Source organism: Chanodichthys erythropterus, chromosome 15 (assembly GCF_024489055.1).
Source record: "Chanodichthys erythropterus isolate Z2021 chromosome 15, ASM2448905v1, whole genome shotgun sequence".
In the NCBI taxonomy this organism is placed as follows: Eukaryota; Metazoa; Chordata; class Actinopteri; order Cypriniformes; family Xenocyprididae; genus Chanodichthys; species Chanodichthys erythropterus.
Genome location: NC_090235.1, coordinates 14,070,353 through 14,091,516, shown reverse-complemented (window position 1 = coordinate 14,091,516; position 21,164 = coordinate 14,070,353). Strand labels below are relative to the sequence as shown.

The 21,164-nt window shown below is 33.6% G+C and overlaps 1 protein-coding gene across 8 annotated transcripts in view; it reads right to left on the bottom strand.

The window, feature by feature from the left end:
* The window catches only part of fhod3a (formin homology 2 domain containing 3a), a 65,979-nt gene that overhangs the window by 21,573 nt on the left and 23,242 nt on the right, over window positions 1-21,164 (bottom strand). For 3 of the 8 annotated variants that reach the window (XM_067411321.1, XM_067411327.1, XM_067411328.1), the window contains 16 exons: window positions 16,789-16,856; window positions 16,604-16,709; window positions 14,970-15,064; window positions 14,774-14,885; window positions 13,345-13,439; window positions 13,012-13,155; window positions 12,718-12,932; window positions 12,226-12,258; window positions 10,736-10,828; window positions 8,860-9,123; window positions 6,517-6,570; window positions 6,249-6,383; window positions 6,110-6,160; window positions 3,656-3,846; window positions 2,034-2,363; window positions 10-866 (listed from right to left, as the gene is read on the bottom strand). In XM_067411321.1, coding sequence (XP_067267422.1) covers window positions 10-866; window positions 2,034-2,363; window positions 3,656-3,846; window positions 6,110-6,160; window positions 6,249-6,383; window positions 6,517-6,570; window positions 8,860-9,123; window positions 10,736-10,828; window positions 12,226-12,258; window positions 12,718-12,932; window positions 13,012-13,155; window positions 13,345-13,439; window positions 14,774-14,885; window positions 14,970-15,064; window positions 16,604-16,709; window positions 16,789-16,856 — 2,843 coding nt within the window. The remainder of the gene's footprint in view (window positions 1-9; window positions 867-2,033; window positions 2,364-3,655; window positions 3,847-6,109; window positions 6,161-6,248; window positions 6,384-6,516; window positions 6,571-8,859; window positions 9,124-10,735; window positions 10,829-12,225; window positions 12,259-12,717; window positions 12,933-13,011; window positions 13,156-13,344; window positions 13,440-14,773; window positions 14,886-14,969; window positions 15,065-16,603; window positions 16,710-16,788; window positions 16,857-21,164) is intronic. The other 5 variants (XM_067411323.1, XM_067411325.1, XM_067411324.1 and 2 more) reach the window with 5 other exon arrangements.

Sequence of the window (21,164 nt, the reverse complement as noted above, 5' to 3'; positions counted from 1 at the left end):
ACTGCTCACCTTAGCCGCGGGCATCTCCTTGGATTTGCTCTCAAACAGATGCTCAAGTTTAGAGGTGTCAAGTTTGACAGGTTCAAGTCTGGACCAGAGCGACTCTTGGCTCCGTTTGTGGTTGCGGAAGATCCAGTCGGCGGGCCGGACTTCGCTCCAGAACAGCCTGATGGTCTTCTTCTTCTTCTGGAAGAGCGGCGGTTGCTCCGCCTGCTGCTGAGGAGGGGGCGGAGCCTGGTTGGAGAAGCACGGAGGGGGCGGAGGCATGCGGATGCTGAAGACGGGAGGGGGCGGAGGGCAGGCGAACATTGGGGGCGGGGCCGGGAGGCTAAATGGACAGGGTGGAGGAGGGGGCGGAGCCAGCAGATCTCCAGAGCTCAATAAACTTCCAGAGTCCAGGACGTCCTGATCGTCCTCGTCTCCGAGATCGGTGAAGTCGATGTCACCGATGCGCAGATCCCGCGGACTTGCCATCAGCTGGTCCCATATGCAGTCCGACTCCTTTTTCAGAGGTGGTGGAGGAGGTTGTGGAGGAGGTTCCTGCGTTTCTATTGGTGGAGAAGTGAGACCCTTCACCAGATCTCCAAAGCGCTCGGCGAACGCCCGCACGTTGCTCTGGTTCTCCACTTTCTTGTCTCCTTCAGTCGTACAGACGTCCTCTTCCTGTGCCGTCGTGTTCTGCGTCGACACGGACGAATCCTCAGCCTGCTCTTTCTCCCTTCCGTCTCGCTCTTTGTCCTCGCCCAGGTCCTCTTCTTCCTCGTCTTCCTCCGAGGGTTTTTTGCTCTGCGAGTAGAGCATGTCCAGCATGAAGAGTTTGCTGTCGAGGATCTTGTTTCGCTGGTCATTCACAGGCCACTGACCTGCTGCAAACACACCCACAGACGGACATCAGACACACGTGAGTTATGACACAGAGACTGAGTGCATCTCTGACCCTCGTTTATTCAATATTTCTGTTCATTTGATCATGATTTCAGCAACCAATAAGAGTGCGGTGCTCACATTTTATCATGTTTAAATACATTTAGCCAGTAGAAATGGTGAAAAATGTCAATTGGTTGTTATAATTTAGCATTTTCAAATGTATTTTTTTGTAATATCTTTTAATATTATATTTAATTATAAATATAATTCATTGTAATATTTATGCATTTTATCACATTTAATATTTTTTATTTTAACTTTTTTAATATTTAATATTTTTTATGAACTTTAGACTTTAATTCAGTTTTAGTTGAAGCAATAATTTATATAGTTTAACATTTTCAAATACCTTTTTATTTAAATATATAAATTTTTCATATTTCATTTATATTTAATATATATTTCTTATTTAATTTATATATATATATATATATATATATATATAAATACATATAATTTTTTACATTTAATCATATTTAATATTTAAATTTTACATTTATGTATACAGTAAATATAATTCAAAATGTTACATTTAACATTTAACATAACACATTTAATCATATTTAATATTTTACTTTTATTTTAATATTTTAATATTTCAGATTTTTTTTTTAATTAACTTTAAATTATAGATTAGCTTTAGTTGCAGCAATAATTTTTTATAGGTAAGTATTTTTAAATGTATTTTTATTTGAATATTTTACATTTTATATTATTTTATATATAAATAAAATTATGTATATATAAGTTTATTATGTATAATATTAAAAATAATGCAATTTTATATTTTATTTTAATATTAAAAGATAAAAAAATTAATATTAAAATATTTTTTTTTAATTATATTTAATATTATACATTATGTTTATTAAGTAGTATATTAAATATAATACCTTTTTTACATATATATATATATATATATATATATATATATATATATATTTTTTTTTTTTATTTTTTTTATGAACTCTAAAGTTTAGAGCAGCAATTTTTATTACTTACAATTCAGTTTTTATTTCAAGGACACATTTCCAAAATGTTATACGTAAAATCAGAATAAAAATATTCTCATTATTTTTAGATATCGTAATGTACAACAGTCTCACCTGTCTCTGCACCTGCACTGAGTCGATCTTCCCTTTCTAGTGTGCTGCTGGCTGAAGATATGCTGGAGGCAGAGCAGTTATCCTTCTCGTTCACTTCTTCGTTCTGTCGTTCTTTATCACTCAAGATCCCACTGTCCTCCGCCTCTCCATCCGGCGCTTCCCGTTCAGACCCCTCCTCTTCCTCTTCCTCTGCAACCTGCTCCTCGGCTCCGCTCACTTCCTGTTCGGCACTAATCTCCTCCACTTCCTCTTCCGGTTCTTCTCTGGGTTCTGTAAGCTTCTCCTCCGGTTCTAGATTCGCCTCCACATCCGGTTCTAGATCATTGGTGTCTGTGGAGAAAGTAATAGAGACTTAAATCGGCTGTGTTTGAAATAACACACTACTGCTTCAGTTAATTATTTTTTAAAAGATTCTTTTGCTCAACAAGGCTGCATTTATTTGTTCAAAAATACAGTAAAAACAGTGCTCAAAAGCAGCAAATCATCATATCAGAATGATTTCTGAAGGATCATGTGACACTGAAGACTGGAGTAATGATGCTGAAAATTCAGCTTTGATCACAGGAATAAATTACACTTTACTATATATTCACATAGAAAACAGCTGATTTACATTGTAATAATATTTCAGATTTTTACTGTATTTTTGATCAAATAAATGCAGCTTTAGGAGCAGAAGAGACTTTAAGAACATTAAAAAAATCATAATTATTCCACACTTTTGATCAGTAAGTGTGGTGTATATAGTGTTTCTGTGTGGCTGTAAGGGCCTCTCAGTCACGGATATGAACAGGAAACACACCTGTTTGTGTCAACACACACACACACACACACACCTCCTCTGAGAATTAACACACGGTCTGTTTCAGAGCGAGTGTGTGTGTGTGTGTGTGTGTGTGTGAGGTGATAGAGAGGTTACAGTATCAGCGCTCATGACTGACTCCTTTTAAACCAGTTAAACAAAGACACACTGACTTCAGAACAGTTGTTTTTGCTTTGCTTTTTCCAAACTTGTTCTCTCACGCGAACTCGCAGACACCACCCGCCACCTTATTACACATGTCTGTGTGTGTGTATAAATATATATATATATATATATATATATACACATATATATGAGTCTTTCACCACTAAAAAGTTAATAAAGTTAATGTGCAACAAAAAAATTAATTTGTTCTTCCACCGTTACTTGAAATAAAAATGTGATATAAACTCGAAGCAACACAGAATAACTCCAAAGTTACTGTTTTTCACAGCGAAATACTGTAGAAGAATGAACCGTCACGCGTGGCACATGTTTAAATCATTTGGTGTTGCACATGTGCAAAATTCATGTTACTGTGAAACACATCAGCAGCTGCTGCAACGATTCTGGATGACAGAAAACATCCTGAAAACATTTACCTGCTTCTGATGCTTGACGTGAATCCAAACTCTCTTCTAGTGATTAAATCAAGACGGACGGGTCAGCGGTTACCCATTTGTGTATTTATTGATATTCACTGCACATTTTTTTCTCTAAAATTATAAATTAATCTAGCTTGAAGCATGCAAGATTTAATATCTGTGCAATATTTCACTGACATTCATTGATTGAGTCAGTGTCTGTCAGGTGGATTTACCTGGTTCAGAGGGCGGGTACGACGTGACAGGTGTGTCCTGCTCATCCTGTGATGTCACAGGGGAGGGCGTGTCGCTGCGGGATGATTGACAGGTGTCCGTCGGGCTCAGAGTGAGGCTGAGACCTCGAGGTGCTGAACGCAGTCGCTCTCGCTCGAACTCCTCCGCGGCCAGTCGCTCCGCCGTCTTAAACCTGAGACACACATCCGTCAGGGAAAAACTGAGGAAACACGGCAAACTCCGGACTCTCCTCTCTTCTCTGCTAATGGACACATTCTCATGCTGCGTGTGTTCAGTAAAACAGGAGGGGAGTGTTTGGAAGCGAGAGGAGGAGGAAAAATGTGTTTGGATTTGAGGCAAAGTGGGTTAAAATAAGGCTGAGGAGGGAAATCAGTCTAAACCTGTTCAAGATGTGACATCAGTCACCACACACACACACTTATACACACACACATATATATAATTTTAAAATACAATAATATTATACTAAAATAATATAAAATATAGCTGCAAGCAGCTATTAAGGGAGCTATTAAGGGGCCAAGCACAAAGAAAGCACAGTCTGAAGATGATCTGACTTGAATTTGGTGATAATCGGACAGACAGTCTAGGAGGAGTTGGAAAAAGTGTGTTTTTAAAGAAAATCTAAATGGTGGAGAGGAAGCTTGGCCAACTGAGGCAACATTGGAATCAATGTTCACGCTATTACCCAAGGAATCTTGACCAGTCTCATTAAAATATGATTAAATTAATCAAAAGCTATTAGCATTTAAAAAAAAAAAAAAATTATAAATTTTGACCACAAGGTGGCGCTATCTTGAAACTTTTGGCACATACAGAGTTTTGTAATGATACACCAATGCATTCGTAAAATATAACAATTTATATCATAATACTATGAAGCCCCGCACATGACATGCAAGAAAAAAATTTAATCGTGTGCACGATTTACTATTTCGTTCCCTCGATTTTTTAAAACATGCGCACAATTTACTAATTTGTTCCATCGTTTTACTAAATCGTGTGCGCGATTTACTAATTAGTAAATCGTGTGCACGATTTAGCCTACAATTTTTTTCCTGCATGTCATGTCCCGGGCTCCGTATAATACTGTATTGTAGTTACTGGCAATTTCATGTTTTGTTTAATTATAGCGTCACCAAGTGACACAATCCCACCAATTTTTTATGTGTCCTCAGAGTGAGCCCATACATGTGTGTGTCAACTTTGGTGAAAATATTTCATATTTTTTTAGGAGTTATAGACATTTATATTTATGAGCACATAAAAAATGACCCATGCGTTACTTTTATTGCATTCTTTTGCCACTTATTATCAATATTTTGACATTTGGCCATTAGCTACGGTGGCTTCGTCTTGATGGGTTTCGAAGATATTCGTGAAAGTTCTTTATACGCTAAATCACAACGTTGCACAAAACATAAGGCGAAACCTAGCATGTTTGGTATTGTTGGACTCGGCAAGGGTTCAGGAATCTAAGGAGGTGTGAAAATAAGTCAAATATAGTTTTTACTACAAAATTCAAAATGGCCGATGCCCAAAATGGCCGATATGGGAAAATTGTATATCATTGGACTAAGCATGCCTCCCCGAATCTAACCACTTTTATGATTTTTGAGCAAAGCGTTCAGAAGTTATGAGCAAAAATAGGCATTTTTCGTATCTCCGGACAAGTAGGGGGCGCTGCGCCAAAATGAAGCATGTAGCCTCAGGTCATGCTTGTGATGACATGTACCAAGTTTGGTCTGAATACGATAGAGCTTTACGGAGATACAGCTTTGCATCTATTTTCGCAAACGCTACGTAAAATTTGTTTGCATTTTATTCAAGAGCACTTTTATGAATCAACTTGAATTCCATTTTAATTCCAACTTTTTGCCAGCATGGTCTGAAGATGATCTCATTCAATTTTCATGAAAATTGGAGCAACGGCCTAAGAGGAGTTCGAAAAAGTAGGTTTTTCGGAAAATCCAAAATGGCGGAAATTTTCATGACAGAAAATGAAGTCCATAGGGTGCAACTGAATCGTCTTGAGTCAAGGAATCCGCGGATTCGACATGGGTCCACTCAGGATCAGCTGATTGACAGTAGAATTTACGGCGCCGCCCGAAGGCGGACCTGATCCTCTGGGCGGCGCCAAAACGAATGTGACAGTCACGCGGGTTTGGCGACTTGAATGCAGTCTCCTGCTGTGTGGGCCTTATGGTTCAAAAGTCATTAGCATAAACGTGAGTGCAATTTTGGACAGCTGGTGGCGCTAGAGGGATTGAGCTACAGACTCCAAATTTGCTATAGAGACATTTCGGACTGTCCTCTATCTGTGTGCCAAATAAATTCATAACTTTCCTGCAAGCGGTTCTATGGGCGGCCATAGACTTAAGTGGAAGAAGACCTTCAGTGCTTGGCCCCTAAATATATTAAGTGAATAAACTCACCTCTCCTCTCGAGCGTGTCTGGCCTCCTCCATGTTCGACACATAGTCCCGACTGCAAACACACACACACACACACACACACACAGTGAAGAACAGGTCATTTGCGTGTATAAGTGAGGAGAGAGGGTGTTGAGCTGAACCTCTGTCGATTGCGCTCCTCTCTCTCGATCCTCTGCAGTCGCTCCTCTCGCTCCACACGCCGTCTCTCTCTCTCCGCGGCCAGAGACTCCTGATGCTGCCGGTACGAGGAGGAGATGAGGCCGCCGAGAGCAGGCCTGACACACACACACACACACACACACACAAGTATTATTATTCTGCATTGTGCACTTGTTTATTTCATTTCAAAATATGTACTTGAGATAATATTTCAATAATTGAAGCTACGGTGTGTTTGTGTGATCTCACCGTTCGTTCTGTTGTTTGTTTGGTGTAGATGGAGAACTCACAGCAGAAAATGACCTGAGAGACACAGACAGAAGAAGTCATTTGAGCTCATAAACGCTGTGCAAATCGCCGTCAAACTTCAGCTGCTTCACGACTGATGTGACACCGTTCACCTGAAGCGTCAACATCAACATGATTCCACAGCGAACAGGGAACGTTCTCAGAACGTTCTGTCAAAGATCTGATCAAACGTTCTTCCAGTAACATTAAAGGTGCCCTATGTAAGAATGACAGCTAGTGGTTGAAATGGGTACTACAGTCCAAATTCAAAATATTGTTTGCCCCGCCCCTCCTGCTCAGACTCGACGCTCTTGCGGGTTGCCAGTTTGAGGACACGCAACAGGAGCGAGCTCAATTGACATTGGAAGGCGAGGAGACTTACACACTGCAAGATAATTCGTTGATTTATTGATTTATGATGAGTTGATATCGTGTTTTAATATGCACCGTGTTCATAGAGATTTTTAGATGGATGCTGAGGCTTTTTAGGTCGGGTAGAATCTGCGATCTCTGACCCAGTTTGTTTGTTTGCAATTCACTGCATGTGTTTTCCACCAACTGGCAACCCGGGGTGGAGAAATACTGTTGGGTAAATTGACAACGTGCAGTCTTGAAACAAAAACAGAAAAACACGCAAATTTCAAAGTAAAATAACTGGATGTAGCAATGGTTTTCAGAGAAACGAGTATGTGAACTCAGCATGTTTAATACATAGCTAAAAACATATTATGGTATTTTATGCTTTAGTACAGTCAAATACATACATAGAGCACCTTTAATAGAATGTTTGTTCAAAGTTATCTGGTCTTTAAAAATGTTCTGAAAAACATTAATGATGGAACGTTTTGTTGGACGTTCGTTTAACGTTTTTTAAGGCACACTACGTAGATTTTCGCCACTAGAGGTCACCTATTCTGAAAAGGATCTGGACGGGACTCACGGTACTCGCAGTAAATCAAGAAAATGTAGGGCCCTATGATTTCCGCGATGCAGAAAACGTGGATGGAATCACAGAATCCAGTCATCAAAAACGAAATTTAGTATATAACATGGAATGTCACGGAATTTTTCACATTTTTGATGAATGAATAAAAAGCAGGTCAGTACATTAAATTAAATGGTACGTGTTTATTTGATTGTCAGAAAAATGAAAATACGGAACAGAATTTTTAAAAAGAAAAAAAAAGTCCATAAAAATACTTTTTTCTAATTAATAAATTTAGTTGTTTTTAAGAATTCAATTAGACATGCTTTTTGATTATTAAAATGTAGTTAAACCATTAAAATGGAATCCAGAAAAGTTAAAACAGAAAACAGATTTGGTAAAAATAAAACAAAATTTGAGAGGAAAGAATAAAACATTTAACATTTGGTCCTAAAAAATGTATTTTTTTTTGTTAAAGTTTTAATAAATTGTTGGTAAATTAGATAAGTTTCATTATTTCCATTGATTAGACATGCTTTTTGATTACTAAAATTTAATTTAACCATTAAAATGGAGTAAAAAAAAATTAAAACCGAAAAAACGGAATTTGGAATTTGTAAGTACACAAGTCAACAAAATATAAAACTGTTCTAGAGGTTTTTGGATATTTTAATCTAAAAATCTAACATAGTGTGCCTTTAAATGTTACTAATTGTTTCAGAACGTTCAGAGAACATTCAAAAGAAACGTTCCCATAAGTTTTGAAGATGATCAAATGGAATATTTCCTTAACGTTCACATAACCAAAAAACATTTTAAACATTTAAAAAACTGGACGTTCAGTGAAATAACGTTTTCATAACTTAATGAGAACGTTTGTACAACATTCTCAGAACATGTTTTTGTTTGCTGGGACGACATTCACAACCCGTTTCACTGCACATTCACAAGTGAAACAGAAGAACACTGCAACAAAAATGATGTTTCTTGATTTCCAGCACAAACATCTAAACATACTTAAGAACAAATATCTGTAAGCGAGGTCAGAAAAATAAACGGAAACTTTTCTGAGCCCACTGGCAGATATTTGTTCTTGTTTTAAGCAAAACTCGTTTCATTTTGATGCATTTTTCAGTAAACAAGACTCAATATCTTCTCCAGTAAGGAGATTTCAGGATGTTCAGATGTTGCACTGGAAACACAAACATCATGTTTTCGCAGTGAAGTGACACTATCAGGCAGAGGAGGAAGAGTTTGGTGAATCTGTGAGAAGTGAATCAGTCAGAACTCGGGTTCAGAGACACGCGTGAGCAGGTGCAGGAGGAGGTGATGTAGTTATAGACCGTTGCATCATGGGACACATGGCTGAAGCCGTCTACCTGCTGTTCTTCTCTGCTGGTTTCTCCTCCTCTACATCATAGGAGAAGAGGAAGAACGGCGAGTGCGGCAGGTACGGCAGATGGGCGGAGCCTCGCAGAGGAGGGCTGATCTCATTGGACGCCGGTACGCTGACGGACGACTTGCGGTGTGCGAGCAGACTGGCCAGGAGAGACGGCTGGGCGGAGTCAGGAGGGGGCGTGGCCTTCCTCTCCTCTTCCTCAGGTGTGTGTTTGTCACACTGCTCTGATTTACTGTCGGCGGCGCTGAAGACGGGCAGCATGGGTAAAATACAGTGACTAGTGTTTATACTGGTAATATACGCTCCGGGAAACAGTGTTAAAACACATCCAACCCCACCACACACACGTTAATAACGTCTGATTAAAAAGCGTTGTTTGTTATCCTGTTGGTTAATCAGGGAAATAATACTGATTATATAATAATATATATGTAAACAAATGTACGTAAATTATACATAATACTGATAATATATAAGAAATTATAATATAAATGTATGTAAATTATTCATAATACTGATAATATAATAAAATAGTATATATAAAATAAAATATTAATACTGATAATAATACTGATAATATATAAAATTATAATATAAATAATAAAAATAATATATATTTAAGGAAATAATACATAATACTGATTATATACAAAATATAATATATTAAATAATGATAAAATATATTTATGTAAATAATACAAAATATTGATAGATTAAATTATAAAATATAAAAATAATACTATGTAAATAAATGTATGTAATTTATGCAAATTATTCATAATACTGATAATATATAAAACAGTAATTAATAAACAGTAATATATATATTTGTAAATAATACATAATATTGATAATATATTACTTTATAGAATATAATAATAATATATGTAAATAAATGTTTGTAAATAATACATATTACTGACAATATATAAAATAATAATAACATGTAAATTATTAATTTAACTGATAATATAATACTGATAATTATATATATATAATGTATTTATGCAAATAATACATAATACTGATAATAATAATTGTATAAAAATAATATAATAAACAATAATATATATATTTATTTAAATAATACATAATATTGATAATATATTACTTTATAAAATATAATAATAATATATGTAAATAAATGTATTTAAATAATACATATTACTGACAATATATAAAATAATAATAATATGTAAATTATTAATTTAACTGATAATATAATACTGATAATTATTATATTATATATATATATATTATATTTATAATGTATTTATGCAAATAATACATAATACTGATAATACTAATTGTATATAAAATAATAAACAATAATATATATTTATTTAAATAATACATAATATTGATAATATATTAAATTTTAAAATATAATAATAATATTATATGTAAATAATGCAATAAATAAAACAATATAATATAATATAATATAATATAATATAATATAATATAATATAATATAATATAATATAATATAATATAATATAATATAATATAATATAATATAATATAATATAATTGGTCTGAAAACACAAGGATAGAGAAACTGAATTTGACCTGATATATAAAAGACATAAATCATTAAAACGACATTTATCAGCAGGAAATATAGGATTTATAATTAGGCACTGAGGCATCAGAGTCGTTTAGGATCCTGAAGGAGGATTCAATGGTGGAGGACGAGTTTCCCTTGTCAGCAGTATTCATCGGTTAGTATTCAGCGGTGTGTGACAGAGACCGTGTTTAAGGGTGTGTGTGACACAGAGGTCGAGTTTAAGGGGTTCAGGACTCGAGGTCAGAGGTGAAGGACATTACAAGATTCTCTCTCTGCACTAAAATACCTGATGATACTGTGATTAGAAGGGTTAATTTCCCCCTCATCATCATCATCATCACCCGACTCTGTGACGGGAGTTTCCTCCTCATCCTCCTCTCTGCAGCCGGACAGACAGAGAGAAAGAGCAATCATGCACAAAGAGACGATGAGACGGAGAACGCATCTGTGCATGTGTGTGACATCATCATCATCATCATCATCATCATCATCGCAGGCCGCTTCAGTAAGAAAACATGTGACTCGGCTGGTTACGACAGCAGCTCAAAGTGCTGAGCATGAGCAACACACACGTGAAATGAGTCTGATAGCGTCTGCTAATAATAAATACAAATAAAATATTAATAAAAATCTGAGGTGACCTGAATGAGTCACATGTCCAGTGAAGAACACAGGTGATCAGTTTGTGTTGTTAGTGATAATAATCACAGCAGAGTTCAGAGACTGAACCACAGACGCCCCGAATAACACCACAAACAAACTGCAGTAATGAGCCAAACACTGAGATATGAAAATAAATAAATAATATTAATAAATTATATATATATATATATATATATATATATACACACACATATATACAGTGGCTTGAAAAAGTATGTGAACCCCTTGCAGAATCTTTGAAAATGAGAATTATTTTAATAAAATAAGAGGGATAATAAAAAATGCATGTTATACTAAAAATGCACATACTTTTTCATGCTACTGTATATATATATACACATTTATAATTTATTCATATAATTTATTTATTTATAGACTCCGGTTTTACTCTGGTGCGTAGGCTCAAAAAATCCTCTATAATACTAATAATATAACATATTAATACTGATAATATGTAAAAAAAAAAAACAATATAATAAATAATGATAATGTAATTATATTAATAAAAACAATATATAAAATAACAATATAGTATAAAAACCTTATACATGTAAATAATAAATAATACTGGTAATAAAATACTGATATTAAATAAAATAAAAATAAATAAATAAATAAATAATGTTTATGAAAATAATACATAATATAATATAATATGATATAATATAATATAGTATAATATAATATAATTCTATAATATATAATATAAATAAATTCTCATATATTACTCTGATATTTAGCCTCCAAAAATTCTTCATCAATCAAAGTTTAAAAAGAGCACAAAATCTGTTTTCTTTGTACAAATATTTTTTAAGAAACCATTAAAAACGGCAAAAGTGCTCAAAAACAAGTAATTTTCAGTGTCTAAATAATAAATAAGCTGCTAATTTAATGTATAAAGCATAATACTACTATACATATAAAACATCTTCTGTAACTCTTATATGAATTAATATTTTTTAAGGTACGGGTGAATTCATATTGACTGGGACACTGTGTGCCATTGATACGACTGGGAAAAAGTGTCCCAATCAGCCTGAATTCACCCTTATTTTCCCAAAGTTTACTGAACAGCTGTTGTTAGGGGCGTCTGATGGACTCACACAGACTTACATCACCGGGAGACATTCATGAGTCACATGAGCTCTGCAGCAAAAACATCAGAAAATATTGAGAATATCCCGCCACACTCTGAAATCATGTGACTTTCTAAACCCTAGTGAACTGCACCACTGTCTACGCAGCTCCCTTCTTAGGGAACATCCTCGCTGAAAAGAAACGTCATAAGTCACTGATCCGAAACACTTTTTCACATTCACACTCACTCATGAAGGGCCCTATGAAACCCATTACGTTTTTTCCCAAAATTACTGTATGCTTAATTTTTTCCAGAATTCTGTGTTTTTTCTAAATTCTGTTTTATCTGATTAATAAAAAGTGCAATCAAAATCAAATAATCATCTAAATTCTAACTTTTTTAATTGATAATAAATGTAAAATATTCAACTGTAGAATTTTTATCTTGTATAATTATCATCATTTTATATAATTAGCATAATTTTGATGTCTTGAAGTGTTGGTGTTGATGCGTCAGGTGTCTCTCACCTCTCGTTGACCTCCTGTCCGTTGAACTTTGAGCGGTGTGGGGAGGCGGGGCTAAGCGGGGAGGCGTGTCCTGACTTGCCCAATGAATGCCTGCGACTGCGGCGTCTCTCCAAGCCCCGCCTCTCTCCTGGGCCGACGCTGGACCGCCGTCTGTCCCGCCGAGCGCAGGTCGGAGGCAGACCGTCCTCATCCCCGTCCTCGTGACGAAGAGTCGCCTGCGGGTCAGTCAGAGGACCGTGTCAATCCGTATAATAACTGTAATTATCACAGTAATTAATAACTATGCTGTCAGACCTCATAGATGTTGAGCTGCTCCAGCAGGTCCAGGTCGGTTCCCTTGCGGCCCAGATAGCGCTGGGACACGCTCTCCATGCCCTGCTCCTCCAGAACATCCACCATGTCATAGAAGGAGTCCTGATCGGGCAGCGCCGCCAGCGTCTGACACACACAACAACGTTATTTCTGAACGCTCTGAAACGTTAGACAAACATCCAACTAAATTCCATGAATGATGCATAAATAATAATTTCACTGCAAAATGCAAATATCGCCACAATTTTTTAGAAAACCAGAAGCAAATTTTCATTTTAAGCCACAAAAATAAAGTGTTTCATGTGGTTTATTTACCTTGTTGATGAGGGTCATCACATACACCAGCAGCTCTGTGTCCACACCGTCCTTCTCCGCTAAAATCTCCATCGCGTTTGACCACTGCTTACAGCCTGACCGTCACACACACACACACACACACACACACACAACTCATAATTTAGCAAAATCATACAAAACTCACAACCTGGTGTAGTGCAGCTGTCATCAGTGTGAAATGAAGCAGAAACTGTAAGATTAACCGCATCAAGAACATGCAATAACTATAATTCACCCCAAAATCAAAGACATTTATTGCATTGTGACATTAATTCCAATACAATAAAAAATCTTCATTACTATAACACAAAAAAAGATAATAATAATTAAAATTACTTAAAATATAAAATTAATTAAAATATAATTAAATTAATTAAAATATAAAATAAAATTAAAAATTAAAATAATTATTAAAATGATAATTATTTATTGATTTTTATCATAATAATGTATATAATACATATAATTATATAATTAATTATAATGAATAATACATTAATTATAATTGTTTTATAAAAGTATTTGTTAGTTAATTATTTATCATTTTAAAAATGCATGTATTATGGTAGTATTTTGCATGGCTTTAAAATTATTAATAATTCTAAATTATTATTTATAAATAAGTATTAATTTATAATTCTAAATTAATTATAAACCATTCGTAATTAACTTTTAATTTTAATTATTTATTAATTGTGCATTTATTATTTAAAGAATTCATGCATCATGGTAGTATCTGGTGTGGCTAATTTAAATTAAAAATAATGATATTACGGTAATGTTAATCATTTTTATTATAATTTTAAAATAATTCTACTACACCAAATCAAATCACAAAATAATTCCAGTAATGAGAATTTCGGAATTACAGTAAATTTGAGGAGAAAATGCTTAATTAAAATAATGTTGACTTAAGCGTAATCCACATGTACATGGGTATTTTTATAATTAATTTAAAAGAAAATTGCGTCCACATGAAAACACAATGAAGCGCTGTCAAGAGCAAACCAACAGGTGGCGATATAACATTAACCGTAAAGCCATGTTGGCCAATCAGAAGCCTGGAAAAAAGGTTATTACCGGTTATGGGTCCAACGTCACAAAACGAAATCTCCGGTTTCACCGTCTACACGACAACACTGCAACCGGAGTTATCAAAAAGGTCTGGTTTCAGTGACCGGATAATGTGTTTGCGTGTGGACGAACGGATAAACCGCAGAGAAAAAGCTGCAGTTTTGAAAATACCCATGTTCGTGTGGACAGGGCCTTATTTTCATTAGACATGTTTTCAATGGTTCCTATTGATATTATTTGCATTGCATTGCTGTACTCCTGTGTAGTTTGCTCTTATATACTGCTCAGGTCATGTGCAGAGACCGTGTGGTACCATGTGACCTCTCTCACACACCTCTCTGAGTGTCCACCGCGCTGATGGCCTGGATGAGCAGCGCAGCGTTGGACTCTGAATACTCCACAAACACCAGCAGCAGCTTCAGACACGTCTTCACCACCAGACGAAACTGAACCAACAAACACTCTCGTTCTGATCATCATCATCATCATCATCATCATCATCACTGATCTACAGCAGAAGAGCAGGTTACCTTTGAGCCGATGAGCAGGTAGAGCCACTCGATGGTCTCGGGGTGACCTATGACCCCATTCATCCCGTCCACATACAGCATGATCTGACCGAGCGCTAGAGAGAGAGAGATGATTAATTAGCATAAAATTGAAGTTTTTGACAGTGGGTGGAGCTTAGCAGCATGGACAGTCTCTGATTGGTCAGATATAACAGATTATTCGGACACTCTTAAATGTGTGTTTGTATTTTAGACGACGTCATGTGATGCATGTTACTTTTTTCAGCACTGCTTTGGACGGACCAATCACAGTCATTTACTGGAGAGGGATTTTTAAAACTCGTGCACATTTAATTTAATCTTTGGTAAAAACAAATAAAAAACAAACTTATAAAATAAAATAAAAACAACTTATGTTTAAATGATTGCAGTCTTTAAAGAACGGAAACTCCCCCTGGATGTAAAATAAAATAAGAAATAAAAAATAATATATATATATATATATATATATAAATAAATAAATAAAATAAATAAATAAAATAAAGTATAAAAAAACAAAAAAAACTAAACAAAAAAACAACTGATATTTAAATGATTACAGTCTTTAAAGTACTGAAACTCCCCTTGGATGTAAAATAAAATAAAATAAAATAAAATAAAATAAAATAAAATAAAATAAAATAAAATAAAATAAAATAAAATAAAATAAAATAAAATAAAATAAAATTTATGGAAGCTTGTTTCCACTGTAAAATAAAAAATAAAAATGGTAATTGCAACTTTATATCTCACAATTCTGATCAAAATTTGGACTTCATCACTAGCAGTTTATAACTGAAAGTGATATAAGAGATACAAAAGAGATACAAATTTTAAATAGTCAGAAAAAAGTCAGAATTGCAAGTTTATATCTGATAATTCTGGCCTTTTATTCTTAGAGTTGTAAGATATAAACTCACAATTACCTTTTTTATTCCATTTATTAGCAATTATTTTTTTATTATTTTATTTTTTATTCCATTTATAGCAAGAATCTTTTATCAAATAATATTAAAGACAGTTAATAACAAAAAAAAGTGTATAAGTAAAACAAACTTGTTTTCTGACAATAAAAATGGCAACCAAAAGATGGCGCTGTTCTTCCTCAAACACAAAAGCTGTGGTCAGCAAACACCATATAGTGATGAAAATACAATAACAGACAATTATCATCTACAAAACATCAAATACTTCATGTTTCTGTGACTCTCAGAAGTTAAAATGAGCGAGAAATCTGTTATTTGTGTTCATATCTGCTAAATTCAACAATAATGCATTAAAGATATTAAGATGATATAAATATTACCATTATGATTTTCTGTAAAGCTGCTTTTCATGTGTAACATGAAACTTGAAACACACACACACAGATATTTTAATATCTAAACCCATTCAAGCCATTTAAACTTACAATATCACTCATTTTGCATGCAAAGATGTTAGCCAGTCATTTGCATAAGGAAGTCTTAAAGGTACAATAGCACAAAAAGTATCAGCTGAATAATAAGATCAGAATATGAACATTAAGTAACATTATCATTTCAGAGGAAAAAAGTTCAGAGTATGCAAATAAATGACGGATTCTGTTCTGAAAATACAGATTCATTCTGCCGAACCTCTGAGGATGTAGTTCTGGTAGTTCTGATCCGCTTCAGCACCGACCTTGATCAAACACGTGAGACCTTCAGCCATCACGAACTCGTGCACCAGGTCCTTATCGTCCTGCACACACACACACACACAGTCACATGACAGTCAATGCTCTTACCTGTAGATTTATTAAAAAAAGACGTGTTTTTACCTGGAATATCTGCTTGAGGGAAAACAGCGCCCTCCTCAGGTCACGGCCATTTGAGTTATACAGCTTCTCTGGAGAGAGAGAGAGAGAGAGAGAGAGAGTTTCAGGGTCTGTATGTCATGGAAACACAACAGGAACTGCTGGAATGTTCTGATGAAGATGCCAGAAGAACGAAACCCCTCAGAATAAACATCCATCATCATCCACAGCAGATTATTCAGATCTTCTGATCTTTGATTCACACGGCCTTAATGTGGGATGAGCTGCGGAAAAATAACGCTGGACGAAAACATGAGGAGTGACGGCACATCAGTCAGACGCTAATTAAAGTCACTCGTGCTGAAAAATGAAACGTTTTCAGACCGTGAATCTCTTCAGATGATCTATAAAAGAGAAGAAAGAACTGCAGCCGAGAGAGAAGAAGAAAACTGAGTGAGTCTGAGGTCACAAACGGGTTGAGTCTGATCTGGATGAGTTCAGTGTCCTGATCACCTTCCCACAGGCCCATCACTGATCAATCCACCGATCGATTGCAACATCAGCTCATTAATCCTGAGAACATGATGATGAGTTCATGCACTCGTTATTAACCTGATGATTGACTTCCGTCCGTCACACTGCTGCTTTCATCAATAACACACACACACACGTTCAATACAAGCTCAAATACAGTTCAGCTTAAACACACACACACACACACACACACACAATGACCTGCCAAATATTTCCATACTGTAATCACATGATATTGTTTGACATAATTAATGGAAAAGGAAGCACAGGTTTCTTTTTAAATGAAACTAAAATTGTGAATTGAAATAAAATAAAGTAAAATAAGTAAATAAGTGTATATATATATATATATATATATATATATATATATATATATATATATATATATATATATATATATATATATATATATATATATATAAACTTACCCTAAACAAAAATTAGAAATGTTGCTGAAATAATGTTTTAGTGATTCAATAAGCTGAATTACTAAAATAACTAAAACTAAAATAAAATGCTAAATAGAAATATTTAAAAAGTAATAAAAATGACCAAAGCACATAACAAAATTACTAAAACACAAACTAAAATGACAATGAAAACTGAAAATAAAAAGTGAATTCAAAAATAGTAATAGTTTATTTTATTATATTATTAGTATATTTTTATTTTAAATTATGAGTATATTTTTACGGAAGAGGATTAAGGCCAAGCAATAATAAAAAAAATAAAACCATCTCGAAATTAAAGTTGTTACATTTCGAGAAAAAAATCGTTAAATTACGAGAAAAAGGTCGAGATAAAATGTTGAGAATAAACTCGTTATATTACGAGAAAAAGGTCGAGATAAAATGTTGAGAATAAACTCGTTAAATTACGAGAAAAAGGTTGAGATAAAATGTTGAGAATAAACTTGTTAAATTACGAGAAAAAGGTCGAGATAAAATGTTGAGAATAAACTCGTTAAATTACGAGAAAAAGGTTGAGATAAAATGTTGAGAATAAACTCGTTATATTACGAGAAAAAGGTCGAGATAAAATGTTGAGAATAAACTCGTTAAATTACGAGAAAAAGGTTGAGATAAAATGTTGAGAATAAACTTGTTAAATTACGAGAAAAAGGTCGAGATAAAATGTTGAGAATAAACTTGTTATATTACAAGAAAAAACTTGTTAAATTACGAGAAAAAAGTCGAGATAAAATGTTGAGAATAAACTTGTTAAATTAAGAGAAAAAAGTCGAGATAAAATGTTGAGAATAAACTCGTTAAATTACGAGAAAAAGGTTGAGATAAAATGTTGAGAATAAACTTGTTAAATTACGAGAAAAAGGTCGAGATAAAATGTTGAGAATAAACTTGTTATATTACGAGAAAAAACTTGTTAAATTACGAGAAAAAAGTCGAGATAAAATGTTGAGAATAAACTCGTTAAATTACGAGAAAAAGGTCCAGATAAAATGTTGAGAATAAACTCGTTATATTACGAGAAAAAACTTGTTAAATTACGAGAAAAAAGTCGAGATAAAATGGTGTGAATAAACTCGTTAAATTTCGAGAAAAAAGTCGAGATAAAATGTTGAGAATAAACTTGTTATATTACGAGAAAAAAACTCATTAAATTTCAAGAAAAAAGTCAAGATAAAATGTTGAGAATATACTTGTTAAATTACGAGAAAAAACACGTTAAATTACGAGAAAAAAGTCGAGATAAAATGTTGAGAATAAACTCGTTATATTACGAGAAAAAGGTTGAGATAAAATGTTGAGAATAAACTCGTTATATTACGAGAAAAAGGTCGAGATAAATGTTGAGAATAAACTCGTTATATTACGAGAAAAAACTTGTTAAATTACGAGAAAAAAGTTGAGATAAAATGTTGAGAATAAACTCGTTAAATTAAGAGAAAAAAGTCGAGATAAAATGTTGAGAATAAACTCGTTAAATTACGAGAAAAAGGTTGAGATAAAATGTTGAGAATAAACTCGTTATATTACGAGAAAAAGGTTGAGATAAAATGTTGAGAATAAACTCGTTAAAGTACGAGAAAAAGGTCGAGATAAAATGTTGAGAATAAACTCGTTATATTACGAGAAAAAACTTGTTAAATTACGAGAAAAAAGTCGAGATAAAATGTTGAGAATAAACTCGTTAAATTACGAGAAAAAAGTTGAGATAAAATGTTGAGAATAAACTCGTTAAATTACGAGAAAAAGGTTGAGATAAAATGTTGAGAATAAACTCGTTAAATTACGAGAAAAAGGTCGAGATAAAATGTTGAGAATAAACTCGTTAAATTACGAGAAAAAGGTCGAGATAAAATGTTGAGAATATACTTGTTAAATTACGAGAAAAAACACGTTAAATTACGAGAAAAAAGTCGAGATAAAATGTTGAGAATAAACTCGTTATATTACGAGAAAAAGGTTGAGATAAAATGTTGAGAATAAACTCGTTATATTACGAGAAAAAGGACGAGATAAAATGTTGAGAATAAACTCGTTATATTACGAGAAAAAACTTGTTAAATTACGAGAAAAAAGTCGAGATAAAATGTTGAGAATAAACTCTTTAAATTAAGAGAAAAAAGTTGAGATAAAATGTTGAGAATAAACTCGTTAAATTACGAGAAAAAAGTTGAGATAAAATGTTGAGAATAAACTCGTTAAATTACAAGAAAAAACGTGTTAAATTACGAGAAAAAAGTCGAGATAAAATGTTGAGAATAAACTCGTTATATTACGAGAAAAAACTTGTTAAATTACGAGAAAAAGGTCGAGATAAAATGTTGAGAATAAACTCGTTATATTTCGAGAAAAAACTCGTTAAATTTCAAGAAAAAAGTCAAGATAAAATGTTTTCTCATAATGTAATGAGTTTATTCTCAACATTTTATTTCGACTTTTTTCTCGAAATTTAACAAGTTTTTTCTCGGAATTTAACAACTTTAATCTCGAGATGTTTTTATTTTTTTATTATTGCTTGGCCTTAATCCTCTTCTGTATATTTTTATATTATTAGTTTATATTATATTATATTTTTTACATTATATTATCAAAATAAATGTTACATTAGTATAAATATATTTAGTACTGATTAATATTTATTAGTATATTTAATTTAGCATTAGTATAATTATATATTAAAACAGTATATAAATAATACGCTGTCATACTGTAGTATGACATTATATTTTATTTATTTATATAATAAATAAAATATAATATTTTATATTATATTTATATTACATTATTTTATATTATATTTTTACATTATATTTTGTTTATTATAAAATATTATTATAATTTAACAGTGTATATGTATTTATTTTTCTGCATTTCTTTTCAGTTCATTTTTTAGCTTGTATCACCAATAAATCCTCCTCTTTGTGTTTTTCTGTTCTTTTATATAATGTTTATGATGGATGTCTGACTGACCTGACACTGACCAGCTTCAGCTGAACTGTAGTTTCACACTGTTTCCTGTCTCTAACAGACCCACTTCCTGCTGAGAGCCATTAAACCTTAGCTTTCCTTCTGTACAGAGCGTCTGTAATTAAAGTCCTGCTGCGTCTGACTGACCGTCACTGTCCCTGCCGTAGCTGCATTCATACTCCACGTGTGTGTTCACTACATGATTGTGTGTGTTTCACTGTCCTCCCTGTGTGTTTCTACGCGTGTAATCCAGCAGGTCTCTGTCCAGAGCCAAATCAGATTATGTGTGACCCCCGCGGTCAATAATCCCAGCAGAGTAATCTGGACACACCAACAGAGACCAGTTCATTCAGACACAAACACTCAAAACAGTTCTTCACTCTAAAAATCTGAAAAGAAAAAAAAGTCATTTAGCAGATTTACAACAATAAT